The sequence below is a fragment of the Danio aesculapii genome, chromosome 19 (genome assembly GCF_903798145.1).
Source record: "Danio aesculapii chromosome 19, fDanAes4.1, whole genome shotgun sequence".
Lineage (NCBI taxonomy): Eukaryota > Metazoa > Chordata > Actinopteri > Cypriniformes > Danionidae > Danio > Danio aesculapii.
Genome location: NC_079453.1, coordinates 43,263,352 through 43,275,576, shown reverse-complemented (window position 1 = coordinate 43,275,576; position 12,225 = coordinate 43,263,352). Strand labels below are relative to the sequence as shown.

Sequence of the window (12,225 nt, the reverse complement as noted above, 5' to 3'; positions counted from 1 at the left end):
ATAGGCAAAGATATTTTTTCATGAATGTTTCAGTAAAAATTGTAATAAAATTTCAATATTTAGTTAACATTTAACTTAAGAATTTCAGCTTAGTAAATATATATATATATATATATATATATATATATATATATATATATATATATATATATATGTATAAATAAAATTGTAATTAAAAGAAATAATATTTAAAAAAAAATATATATATATATATATATATTCCCAATACTGGGTTGTGACAGATTTAAATATATATATATATATATATATATATATATAATTTTTTTCTTCTTTATTATATATTGTATTAATATTTTTACATTTCTGACCTGAGACCTTTTAATCAAATATACAATTCCAAAAAACTATTTAACCGAAGGATGCCCCAAATTACCAATCAGAGCCCACTATTATAGAATCTATACTAAAATAGAGCAACAGTAAAAAAAACACATGCAAGATACAGAATAAATGAGAACATGTATTTACGTGGCCATTCGGAAACTTTATTTACATGCTTTTTCCTTTATCATGACTCTACATAAGCACACTGACATGGAGACTCACATTTAAAAGTAGCTTTTCCTATTCATGTCTAGTCGTGGCACTTCAAACACATCTGTGCTCCATGATTATGATTTCATTCAGTCTAAAATGTCAAGACGACGTCCTAAAATAGGATTTGTGTCGTAAATGGAAAGGATTTAAAAAAACGGGAAAGCCAGAGAGCAGTTCTGGTCTAATCATTTATTTTGTGTTCCATAACTTGAGGGGAAAATATTCTTGTTTTCACAATTCAGGCAGGCTGTTTATTCTTTCTGACAGAACGTGAAGCCTCTTTCTGCTCCTCCTCCTCATCCATCTTTCTTTCTTTCTTTTTTCTCACCACAGAAAGCCGGCTGGCGCAGAGCCTACTCCCAAGTCTCGCATCAGCCTCCCGGCGCCCAATCCTGACCACATCGGTGGCTTCAGGTTGGCTGTGGCCACGTTTGCTGGCATCGAGAGTAAATTTGGACTGCATCTACCACGATTTCAAGCATCTGCAGGGCCACATGTTTGAGGCCAAGCGAATACATGAGGGTGACTATACCAAACACACACACACACACACACACTGCTTCCTTCTTGCTGTGAACATAAAACCTTCAGCAGACGAACTGGAAATCATGTTTTATGCGATTATTAGTGCAAATGACAGCTTTAAAGTACAACATAGATGGGGATGATGTTTAATATTTTGTAAATCTACCACAAAGTTCAGCAGGATTGTAGTGCGACTGATTTATTTTGAATGTAAATCATGTCACTTTTTGTTTAGTTTCTATTATTATAATGTATTGTAGTGTATTTGTTATACGGTTTCATGACAATGTTGTACTTAAAAATGGGATATTTTCCCCCTGAATATTAAAAAAAGTTCACTTATGAACGATAATAATGTATAAATGATCCCATTATCTTGGATACTTCAAAATGGCAAAAAATACATCCCAGGCCAGTAGATGGCGACTTCATACTGAAACTCCATACACACACACACACACACACACACACACACACACACACTTATGGCACTGTAATTATTGTTCTGGTTGTCTTAGTTTTTTGCTGTAGAATAAATTTGTAAATGCAAACACATGAAGTCTGTGTTCAAAAAAATCAGACGTCATTGTTTTCAAAAAATTTTTTCATAATTTTTCGGATGCTTATAGCAGTATAATTTTCACAATGCATAAAGTTCTTCATATTTACTTGCAAATGGTGTCATGTAAACATACCATCATTTATTCTTTATTTATTTATTTGAATATGACTTACAGTAAAGGGGCTATACAGTATGTTGAATTCGGAAAGGTGTATTTGCAACATTGGTGGCCGTTTATTGAACTGCAGCTAATAACTTACGTGCAATCGGACATGTTTTATGTGATTATCAGTGCAAATGACAGCTTTAAAGTACAACATAGATAGGGATATGTTTAATATTTTGTAAATCTACCACAAAGTTCAGCAAGATTGTAGTGCGACTGATTTATTTCGAATGTAAATCACAACACATTTTGTTTAGTTAACCTTTTATGTTATTTTAATGCATTGTAGTGTTTTTATTCTACGTTTTCATGACAATGTTGTACTTAAAAATGGGATATTTTTCCCCCTGAATATTAAAAAAGTTTTACTTATGAACGATAATAATGTAAAAATGATCCCATTATCTTGCATACACAAAAATGGCAAAAAACTGCATCCCAGGCCAGTAGATGGCGACTTTATACTGAAACTCCATAAACACACACACTTATGGCAATGTAATTATTGTTCTGGTTGTCATAGTTTTTTGCTGTAGAATGAAGTTGTATTTAACTGACTATAAGAAACTTTGTAAGTACATGTCAATCTACACTAACCCTAACCCAAACCTAACAGTCTACTTATAATCTAATGAGAGATAGTTGGCATGCAGATGCAATGAAACTTAATTCAACAAAATGCGTTAAAGGGACCATCAAAATAAAGTGATACCAAAGAGTTCATATTTCTTTACATAAAAATCAATCCACAGGCTTTCATAGACGACCCCTGAAAAGAAAACAGTGATTCATTTTTAATTTAAGTGATGAATCCAAAAAAGTTCTTCCATATAGCCCCTTTGACTAGTCACTTCATGCTGCTAATCGGTTATTTATTACAGTTTTTCTCAGTGGCTTTGGTGTATTTCTCACATCACTATTTACATTTGCACAACAGTTAATGCATCTCTCAAAGCGATTAGTCATTTGTGCACATCATAGTAGCAGTTTCTCATTCCTTCCAACAAATTGCAGATGCTTTTGAACATGCATCAATTGCTTTCATACAACTCTCTGCTGTTTTATAACATTATCATTTGCTTATGTCATGTCAGTCAAAATGAACTAAACCTGTGAATGCTGAATAGTCATTCCATATTAAACTAATAGTCCTCATTTCATTACTTGAGTCATTAAAAATGTTGAACTAGTTGTCAAAATCTGTCAAGTACATTTTTTTTTATCTTTTTTTTTTCCTGAAAATGTCTTCTGAAAATTTGATGAATGATTTACAGACCTATATGTATGTTGTAGGTTCAGTTCCAATATGTACTGCACTATAGTTTACAGTTGTGCACAGCTCTACACAAAGGAAGTTTATGTTTGTTGTAAATAAGGGTGTATTTATTCTTTTGCACAATGCTGTGAATAGATTAGAATTGTTAAGAGCATGTGCAGTAAAAATGTGAAACACACATATTCAGTGTCTGTATGTTTCATGGTCCAGAACTAGTCCAGAACGCAGCTGCCAGGCTCTTAACAGGCACGAAAAAACGAGAACACATTACACCTGTACTGGTTTCCCTACACTGGCTGTCAATCCAGTTTAGAATTCAGTACAAAGTTCTGTTGTATGTTTTTAAATCCCTCCATGGCCTGGCCCCTGAGTATATTTCTGAGCTAATTAATATACACCAACCTGTGAGATCTCTTCGCTCTAAGGATCGTCTCTATCTGCAAGTTCCACGATCACGCTTAAAACGTCGAGGTGATAGAGCTTTCTCAGTAGAAGCTCCAAGACTCTGGAACGATCTTCCACTCTCCTTAAGAACAGCTCCAACTTTTGAGTCTTTTCAGAGGTCACTGAAAACACACTTATTTTCTTTAGCTTTTAATCATGTGATGTGAGTTTATGTATTTTAGTTTTGTGTATATTTGCATGCGTTTTATATGTTTTTTGTACAGCACTTTGGTACCCATTGTGGTTTGTTGAAAGTGCTATACAAATAAATTGAGTTGAGTCTTGTACTCAGACACCTCACTAAATACAGTAATGTCTAACTTTACTGTAGTTTTCAAATGGCTGTGAAAATAGTATATAGTGCTGTATTGAGCATTTTCAGGAAGTGTCACCAAAATCTGACCTTTTTTTGCATTGGAATAAATGTACAGAGGAAACTGTCATAATGAAAACATGACAAAGCCATTTGACTATCATGTTCATAAACAATGGTGGCAGGACTTTTCATCTTGATGACACTGACACTTTCCTTGACATCAATACTTGCTTTTGAGGAACGAGCTATCCACTTTGAGCAAGTGACGCGCTTTTGCAGGTTATCAACTAGGTTTTGCAGTTTGCACTAATTGTTTTGATGCATTAACTGTTGTGCAAATGTAAATAGTGTGAGAAATGCACCAACTGAGAAAAGCTGTAAATATGCATATTGCACAGTTTTAAAACCACATCTGGCTAAACCTGAAGTTGATCAGTTTACATTTTCTAAACTATTAATTGCTGATATGGAGGCTCAGATTTGAATGTATTGTAGTATTTCACATTTATGCTTGTGTTTTGTGTAAAGGTTTGTGTTTCGGGGATGATCCTCATGGTCAAAGTGAAACGAGAGATTAAAGGTTTTCCAGGATATGCCGATGTCAGTTATCGTACTGTATTTTACTGTACAGTAGAGTCGATTGTACATTCAGTGTTTAAAGATTGTGCCTTACTATAAGTTTGGCAACAGATGCATCGATGGATAGACGGATTTATTAAATGAGCAAAGTAAAACTGGTTTGCTTGGAGTATGATTTATTTGTCAATACTGCTTTCATTTAGCCACACTTCTCACTTAATGATCCTTGACGTTCTTGTGAAATATCTTTTAGCAAGCGCACAGTGTGATTGCGTCGCTGTAACACTGCTGAGAAAGCAAACACTTTGAATATTGCTAACACATTTAACAACTTATATACTGTATATAACTTCATTTATCATGCAGGATGTTTGGTACAAAAATATACACACTGATAAGGTATACTAAAAATAACCAACACTGAATATTCCTTCCTAGCAGCGGGTTATTTCAAACTCACATTTTCAAAACTGTTATGGCTTGATTTAGCAGTAATTGCAATCAAGTTTATGAGATTGAACATAAAAATACAGCGAATTCACGCACAACAGAAGCTCACAGAAACAAACCATTAAACATTAAAGCGATTGTTCATGTAAATATGAAAACTGTGTCATTTGTTCACATTTAATTTCATTACAAGTTGGTTTTATTTTGTAGAGCGATTTAGGAAAGGACAATGCATGGTGAGTAAAAGGAAGGGCTGGAGATCCACACAGATTTCCATTTTGCTTGTATCTGAGAGATGGTCTTTGCTAATTTTATCAATCATGTATACATTTTTTTCTAATATGGTGGAAAAACACATGCTTTGCCAATTACAGAAACTCTTTTTGATTGAAAACTGCATACAGTATAGATTTTTTTTGTGAGGAAATGCACATATATTGCTCATCATGGAATTATATTTGTTTTTTTGACAAAAACACATGCACTTTGCAGATCTTGAAAACATTTTTGGGGTGGGAAAAACTGTGGAAATTGTGAAGTAAATCAAAAGTCAGAGGAAATGCACCAAAGAAGATTTTCTAATCAAAGAAGATGAACAGTTTTTAACTCCTGAAAATAATTTATTCATTCATTTTCCTTCGGCTTAGTCTCTGATTTAGCAGATGTCACCACAGCGGAATGAACCGCCAACTATTCCAGCCATACTCCCACTCCCGGGTGGGAGGTGGCAGTGTGTGATTGTCTGAATAACACAGTTGAGAACCGGGTTAGTAACTATACTCTGGTGTTAGTAACTGTTACTGTTTTCGGGCAGCCACTGCGATCGGATCCTATATCAAAGTTGTTGATCCGGGGTTGTTACAGACTGTACCAAAAAAGCTGAGGACCGGGGGCGGAGTGAAATTATGGGAGTTTTCCGAGAGAAATAACAAAACGGGAGGGTGGCAGGAGATGGGTCTGAAATACAGAAGACTCCCGCGAATAACAGGAGTGTTGGCAGGTATGATTTTAGTATATGTTTTAGGCAGCGGATGCCCTTACAGCCGCAACCCAGTACTGGGAAACATCCATACACACTCATACACTACTGCCAATTTCATTCATTCATTTTCTTTTCAGCTTAGTCCCTTTATTAATAAGGGGTCGCCACAGCGGAATGAACCGCCAAATTATCCAGCATATGTTTCACACAGCGGATGGCCTTCCAGCCGCAACCCAACACCGGGAAACATCCATACACTCTTACATTCACACTCATACACTACGGCCAATTTAGTTTGTTCAAGTCACCTATAGTGCATGTGTTTGGACTATGGGGGAAACCGGAGCACCCGGAGGAAACCCACACGAACACGGGGAGAACATGCGAAATGAACATGCACACAGAAATGCCAACTGACCCAGCCGGGATTTGATCCAGCGACCTTCTTGCTGTGAGGTGACAGTGTTAACCACTGAGCCACCGTGCTGGCATTGAAAATAATTCCAAATGTTTAACAATTTTGTTAAAATATGCCAGTTTGTTCTTTAATTTTGAAGTATATATGAGATATATCTGACCATGTGATTGAGATGACCAATGAAATAGGTAGATTAGGGTTGGTGCTCATCTGGTTTTGAGAGAAAAATTTTACTAAAGATCCACAAGTATATTTAATGATTTATTGATATAGAGATATATATATATATATATATATATTTCAATGTATATATACATATACATACATACATATATATATACTTTATTATTCCATAAGGGAAATCCAAATAAAATAATCAGCAATAACCGATAAAATAAATAATTTGATTAGATATCACCCTAATCAATTGGTTATCAATATATTGGCTTTGAAATGTAAAATTGGAGGGTGGCACAGTGATTAGCACTGTGGCCTCACAGCAAGAAGGTCGCTGGTTCGAGCCTCGGCTGGGTCAGTTGGCATTTCTGTGTGGAGTTTGCATGTTCTTCCCGTGTTGGTGTGGGTAACCTCGGGGTGCTTCGGTTTCCAACACATGCGCTATAGGTGAATTGGGTTAGCTAAATTGTCCGTAGTGTATGTGTGTGAATGAGAGTGTATGGGTGTTTCCCAGTGATGAGTTGCAGCTGGAAGGGCATCCGCTGGATAAAACATGCTGGATAAGTTGGCGGTTCATTCCACTGTGGCGACCCCTGATTATTAAAGCGACTAAGCCGAAAAGAAAATGAATGAATAGGCGCTTCCCTAATTTCTACCTAGCCCAATTAAACAATGGCACAATTTTCATCATTATACAAACAATCATTTTCATTGTAGTAAACAGCACAGTACTAGTGTTCATGCTAACAGTGTTACATGAGGCTCAGTCTGGGTTGTTCTGAGTCTGCGGAGTGTGTGTGTATACAGTTTGTGTATATGGATGTACAGTTGAGAGAAAAATTATTAGCCCTCCTATGCAATATTTATTCTTTTTCAAATATTTCTCAAGTCTTATTTAAGAGAGCAAGGAATTTTTGACAGTATTTCCTATCATATTTTTTCTTCTGGAGAAAGTCTTATTTGTTTTATTTTGTGTTGTTTTTTGTGTCATCATGACAAAGATAAAAGAAAGCAGCTATTAGAAATGAGTTATTAAAACTATCATGTTTAGAAATGTGTTGAAGAATATCTTCTCTCTGTTAAACATGTGAAGTAATTAACAGGAGGGCTAATAATTCTGACTTCAACTGTATGCATGTGTGCGTGAAACTGTATGTTTATGTGCTGAGCTCCACCGGACCCTCCTCTTCCCCGTCCCCTCGGTTGGCCCGGATCTCCATCAGTGTCCGTCCGAAGCGCGTCCAGTCGTCAGCGTGTGGCACGGCCAGCTGCAAACACACCAAAAACAGCCCACATCAAACCCCGAGCGGCGCAGTGCATGTGCTGTCAGTGTGGGAGAGCGGAGAGATGGCCACACATTGTGATTCACACACACAGAACAATAAAGCTGCTTGTTTGGCCTTTGAGTGCTGAATATTTATCGTGTCAGTTCTCGGGAAGGGGAAGACGGGGACTTTGGGTGACGATGTGGGATCGCTTGCCGCTGTCAGAGTCAGATTTAGATGAGAACGATCTACAGGCTGTAATTAAGCAGGAATAGAGAGGTGGGCGGAGATGACAAGATGGCTTCCAAACACAAGACCAAATCAAGGTCTTTTGTAGGACAGCAGGGGGTCTCTGAAGGTCTCATCAATAAATGACCTCATCACTGGATGTAAATATATATAGTTGAGGACAAAAATATCTATAGTTCTCGAAACAAATCTAGTAAAATATTCTGTACTGTCATCATGACACAGATAAAATAAATCAGCTATTAGAAATGAGCACAAATAACTGACTTCAACTGTATATATATATATATATATATATATATATATATATATATATATATATATATTAGTGCTGGGCCGTTATCGGCATTAACGAGCTGCGTTAATGCGAGACTCTTACCACGCGCTAAACAAAATATCGCCGTTAATCTATTCTCAAAATTGGTTTGGGAGCTGGGTCTATTCTACGCAAGCTATGTTGACTTTCACCTTGATATTTTAGCACGGATTTATACATGACCGGTGAGCCGTCTGACAAACAAGTGCCCTTCTGAATCAAATCAGCAGGATGCCTGACTTTAACTGCAGTTCGGCAGTTTCACTTTAACCCAACAACATTTCATTCATGCCCCTTGACAAACTGGCGTATTAATAAGGAGGCAAATATGGAGTAAGGACTGGTGAGATTGTTATAGAATTTAATAACGCTCGCCAAATGGAAAGAAAAAACTTTAGCATTTTGCGATGTGGGTGTGTGTGTGTTATACACTTCTGTCTCGCATATTTTAGCCATTTTGGAGTACCACAGCTGCCCCATATTATTCAATTTATGATTCACCAATCAGACGATTCCTAAGCCACTATAAATACCCATAGTTCCATATGACAGCCAACTTCATTTTGAAGAATCCCCCCTTCCACCCCTACTCCTCCTTTCTTAGATCGGTGGCACAGTGGCCCAGTGGTTAGCACTGTTGCCTCACAGCAAGAACGTCACTGGTTTTAGTCCTTACCAAGCCAGCAAACGTTTCTGTGCGGAGTTTACATGTTCTCCATGTCCTCTTGTGGGTCTCCCCCCGAGTTCTCCGGTTTCCTCCCACCGTCCAAAAACATGCAACTTAAGTTATTTGACTAATCCAAATCGGGAACCTAGACATGCTCCTAGTAAGTAGTTATCTCTTAAGAGCAATCACTATCTGTTTATTAGCTACTACAGCAGGGGAGCTCTCGAGATCTACCTGAGCTCAAACTCCCCTCTCGCCTTGCAAACGGGAGGGAGCCTCGGGCTCGAGGATCTTATGAGCTCTTATTTGATCAAAAGAAAATAAATGTACAAAATAATGAAGTTTCACTTTAACCCATGAACATTTCATTCATGCCCCCGTGACAAATTGGCGTATTAATAAGGAGGCAAATAAGGAGTAAGGACTGGTGAGATTGTTATAGAATTTAATAACGCTCGCCAAATGGAAAGAAAAAACTTCCGCATTTTGCGATGTTTGTGTGTGTGTGTTATACACTTCTGTCTCACACATATTTTAGCCATTTTGGAGTATCACAGCTCCCCCATATTATTCAATTTATGATTCACCAATTAGACGATTCCTAAGCCACTATAAATACCCATAGTTCCATATGACAGCCAACTTGGTTTTGAAGAATCCCCCCTTCCACCCCTACTTCTCCTTTCCTAGATGGGTAGCATGGTAGCCCAGTGGTTAGCACTGTTGTCTCACAGCAAGAACGTCACTGGTTTTAGTCCTTACCAAGCCAGCCAACGTTTTTGTGCAGAGTTTACACGTTCTCCCTGTGCTCACGTGGGTTTCCCCCAGGTTCTCCGGTTTCCTCCCACCGTCCAAAAACATGCAACTTAAGTTAATTGAATAATCCAAATCGGGAACCTAGACATGCTCCTAGTAAGTAGTTATCTCTTAAGAGCAATCACTATCTGTTTATTAGCTACTACAGCAGGGGAGCTCTCGAGATCTACCTGAGCTCAAACTCCCCTCTCGCCTTGCAAACGGGAGGGAGCCCCGGGCTCGTGGACCTTATGAGCTCTTATTTGATTAAAAGAAAATAAATGTACAAAATAATGAAGTGCACAGATACATGATTTACAACAACCACTATTATAAGGGGAGTCAATTTTGATGTCATTCCGACTTACAAACCTGCGGCCAAAGAACAAAATGTACCAGTAAACCACAGTAAATGGCATCTGAACATGACACAATATGACTCGAGCGTAATGAAAACACGCTGCGGTGATCCAAAGCAAATATTTAACCCTAAATATAACACAAAGAGACCTCGGCGGCTGTCAGAAGTGGTGCTGTAAGTCGGTCTTCAGTAAATAAACCTCAGTTCCATCAAAAGCCTTCAACTTTCCTTCATTTTTATTGATGATCCACCATTATCATCAGCCGGAGAGGCCACATGCTCTCCCATTGCCACAACACACTGCGCTAAGATTAGCATGTGGTGCGCTGAGAGCCGAAACAGCATGCTGAACATAGCAGTGCTGGTGGATCAGTCAATGTGGAGACGGACCTAAAATAAAAGAACCAAACCAAAAAACAAGCCAGCCATGCAGAGCGCTCGATAAACAAACTAAACCCTTCATGACAAACTCAGACAGACTCAATTTCACTTTCAATGCATATTCAGGAGGGGGGTGTGGTTGTCACAGACCTAAACTTAACACTACAAGCACCAAATGTGAGTATAAATGCTGGTGTTGAAGATATGACAGTGTGTTATGCGGCAATTACTTGCTGTGAAAAAAATATTCAGAATTTCTTAGATTGTAATGTGGTTTGGTGCAATTATCAAATCACTCGGACTGCACTATTATTATATAAACATGTAATCTGATGCACAGCACTGCTTTATTTTTGTTTTAAATTTAACAGCATTTAATTTTATTCAATTTATTTGTTATAATAATAATAATAATAGCAACAATAAGGATATACAAGTGCTGATATTACTCATTGTCATGTTCAAGAAACCAGTCTGAGATGATTCATGCTTTATGACATGGTGCGTTATCCTGCTGGAAGTAGCCATCTGAAGATGAGTACACTGTGGTCATAAAGGGATGGACATGGTCAGCAACAATACTCAGGTAGGCTTTGGTGTTGACACGATGCTAAATTGATACTAATGGGCCCAAAGTGTGCCAAGAAAATATCCCCCACACAATTACACCACCACCAACCTGAACTGTTGATACAAGGATCTATTCTTACATGTTGTTAATGCCAAATTCTGACCCTACCATCTGAATATCGCAGCAGAAATGGACTCATCAGATCAGGCAGCGTTTTTCAAATCTTCTATTGTCCAATTTTGGTGAGTCTGTGTGAATTGTAGGCTCAGTTTCCTGTTCTTAGCTGACTAGAGTGGCACCCGGTGTGGTCTTCTGCTGCTGTAGCCCATCCGCCTCAAGGTTGGACATGTTCTGTGTTCAGAGATGCTCTTCTGCAGACCTCGGTTGTATCGAGTGGTTATTTGAGCTACTGTTGCCTTTCTATCAGCTTTAACCGGTCTGGCCATTCTCCTCTGACTTCTGGCATCAACAAGGAATTTGTGCCCACAGAACTGCCACTCACTGGATATTTCCTCTTTTTCGGACCATTCTCTGTAAACTGGTGGTTGTGCATGAAAATCCCAGTAGATCAGCAGTTTCTGAAATACTCAGACCAGCCCGTCTGGCACCAACAACCATGCCACGTTCAAAGTCACTTAAATCACCTTTCTTCCCCATTCTGATGCTCGGTTTGAACTGCAGCAGATCGTCTTGACCATGTCTACATGCCTAAATGCATTGAGTTGCTGCCATGTGGTTAGCTGATTAGAAATTTGCATTAACGGGCATTTGGACAGGTGTACAAGTTGCCGGTGAGTATATATATAAATTATGCACACGCATGTATTGCCAGCAAAGAAAATAGTATAATTGGGCAAGAAAAATAATAATAATTTAGCTTATTACAATATCTAATTAGCCTGCTGATAAAGCTTCATACCTCTCCGACATCATAAATCCAAACTCGTCCCTCTGAGTCTCCAACAGCCACCTCTCGGCCTCCGGAGGCCCAGCGGACACGATTCAGAGCCGGGGCTCCTTCTACTGTCACACTGGCAGACGGCACCTGGACAAAACACACAAATATACAGCTGAAGTCAAACTTTTTAGCCCTCAAGTTAATTTTTTATCTTTTCAAATATTTCCCAAATGATGTTTAACAGAGCAGGGAATTTTTGACAGTATTTT

General features: G+C 38.1%; 2 protein-coding genes across 3 annotated transcripts in view; one reads left to right on the top strand and one right to left on the bottom strand.

Annotated features, from left to right (window-relative positions):
* The window catches only part of LOC130246997 (electrogenic aspartate/glutamate antiporter SLC25A13, mitochondrial), a 97,075-nt gene extending 92,235 nt beyond the window's left edge, over nucleotides 1-4,840 (top strand). Inside the window, exon 20 of the mRNA XM_056480175.1 lies at nucleotides 892-4,840. Within this exon, the coding sequence (XP_056336150.1) occupies nucleotides 892-1,060 (169 nt within the window). The 3' untranslated portion in view covers nucleotides 1,061-4,840. The remainder of the gene's footprint in view (nucleotides 1-891) is intronic.
* Nucleotides 4,841-6,831: 1,991 nt separating this feature from the next.
* The window catches only part of LOC130247004 (cytoplasmic dynein 1 intermediate chain 1), a 160,043-nt gene continuing 154,649 nt past the window's right edge, over nucleotides 6,832-12,225 (bottom strand). For both annotated transcript variants that reach the window (XM_056480181.1, XM_056480182.1), the window contains 2 exons: nucleotides 11,978-12,103; nucleotides 6,832-7,721 (listed from right to left, as the gene is read on the bottom strand). In XM_056480181.1, the coding sequence (XP_056336156.1) occupies nucleotides 7,611-7,721; nucleotides 11,978-12,103 (237 nt within the window). In that variant the 3' untranslated portion in view covers nucleotides 6,832-7,610. The remainder of the gene's footprint in view (nucleotides 7,722-11,977; nucleotides 12,104-12,225) is intronic.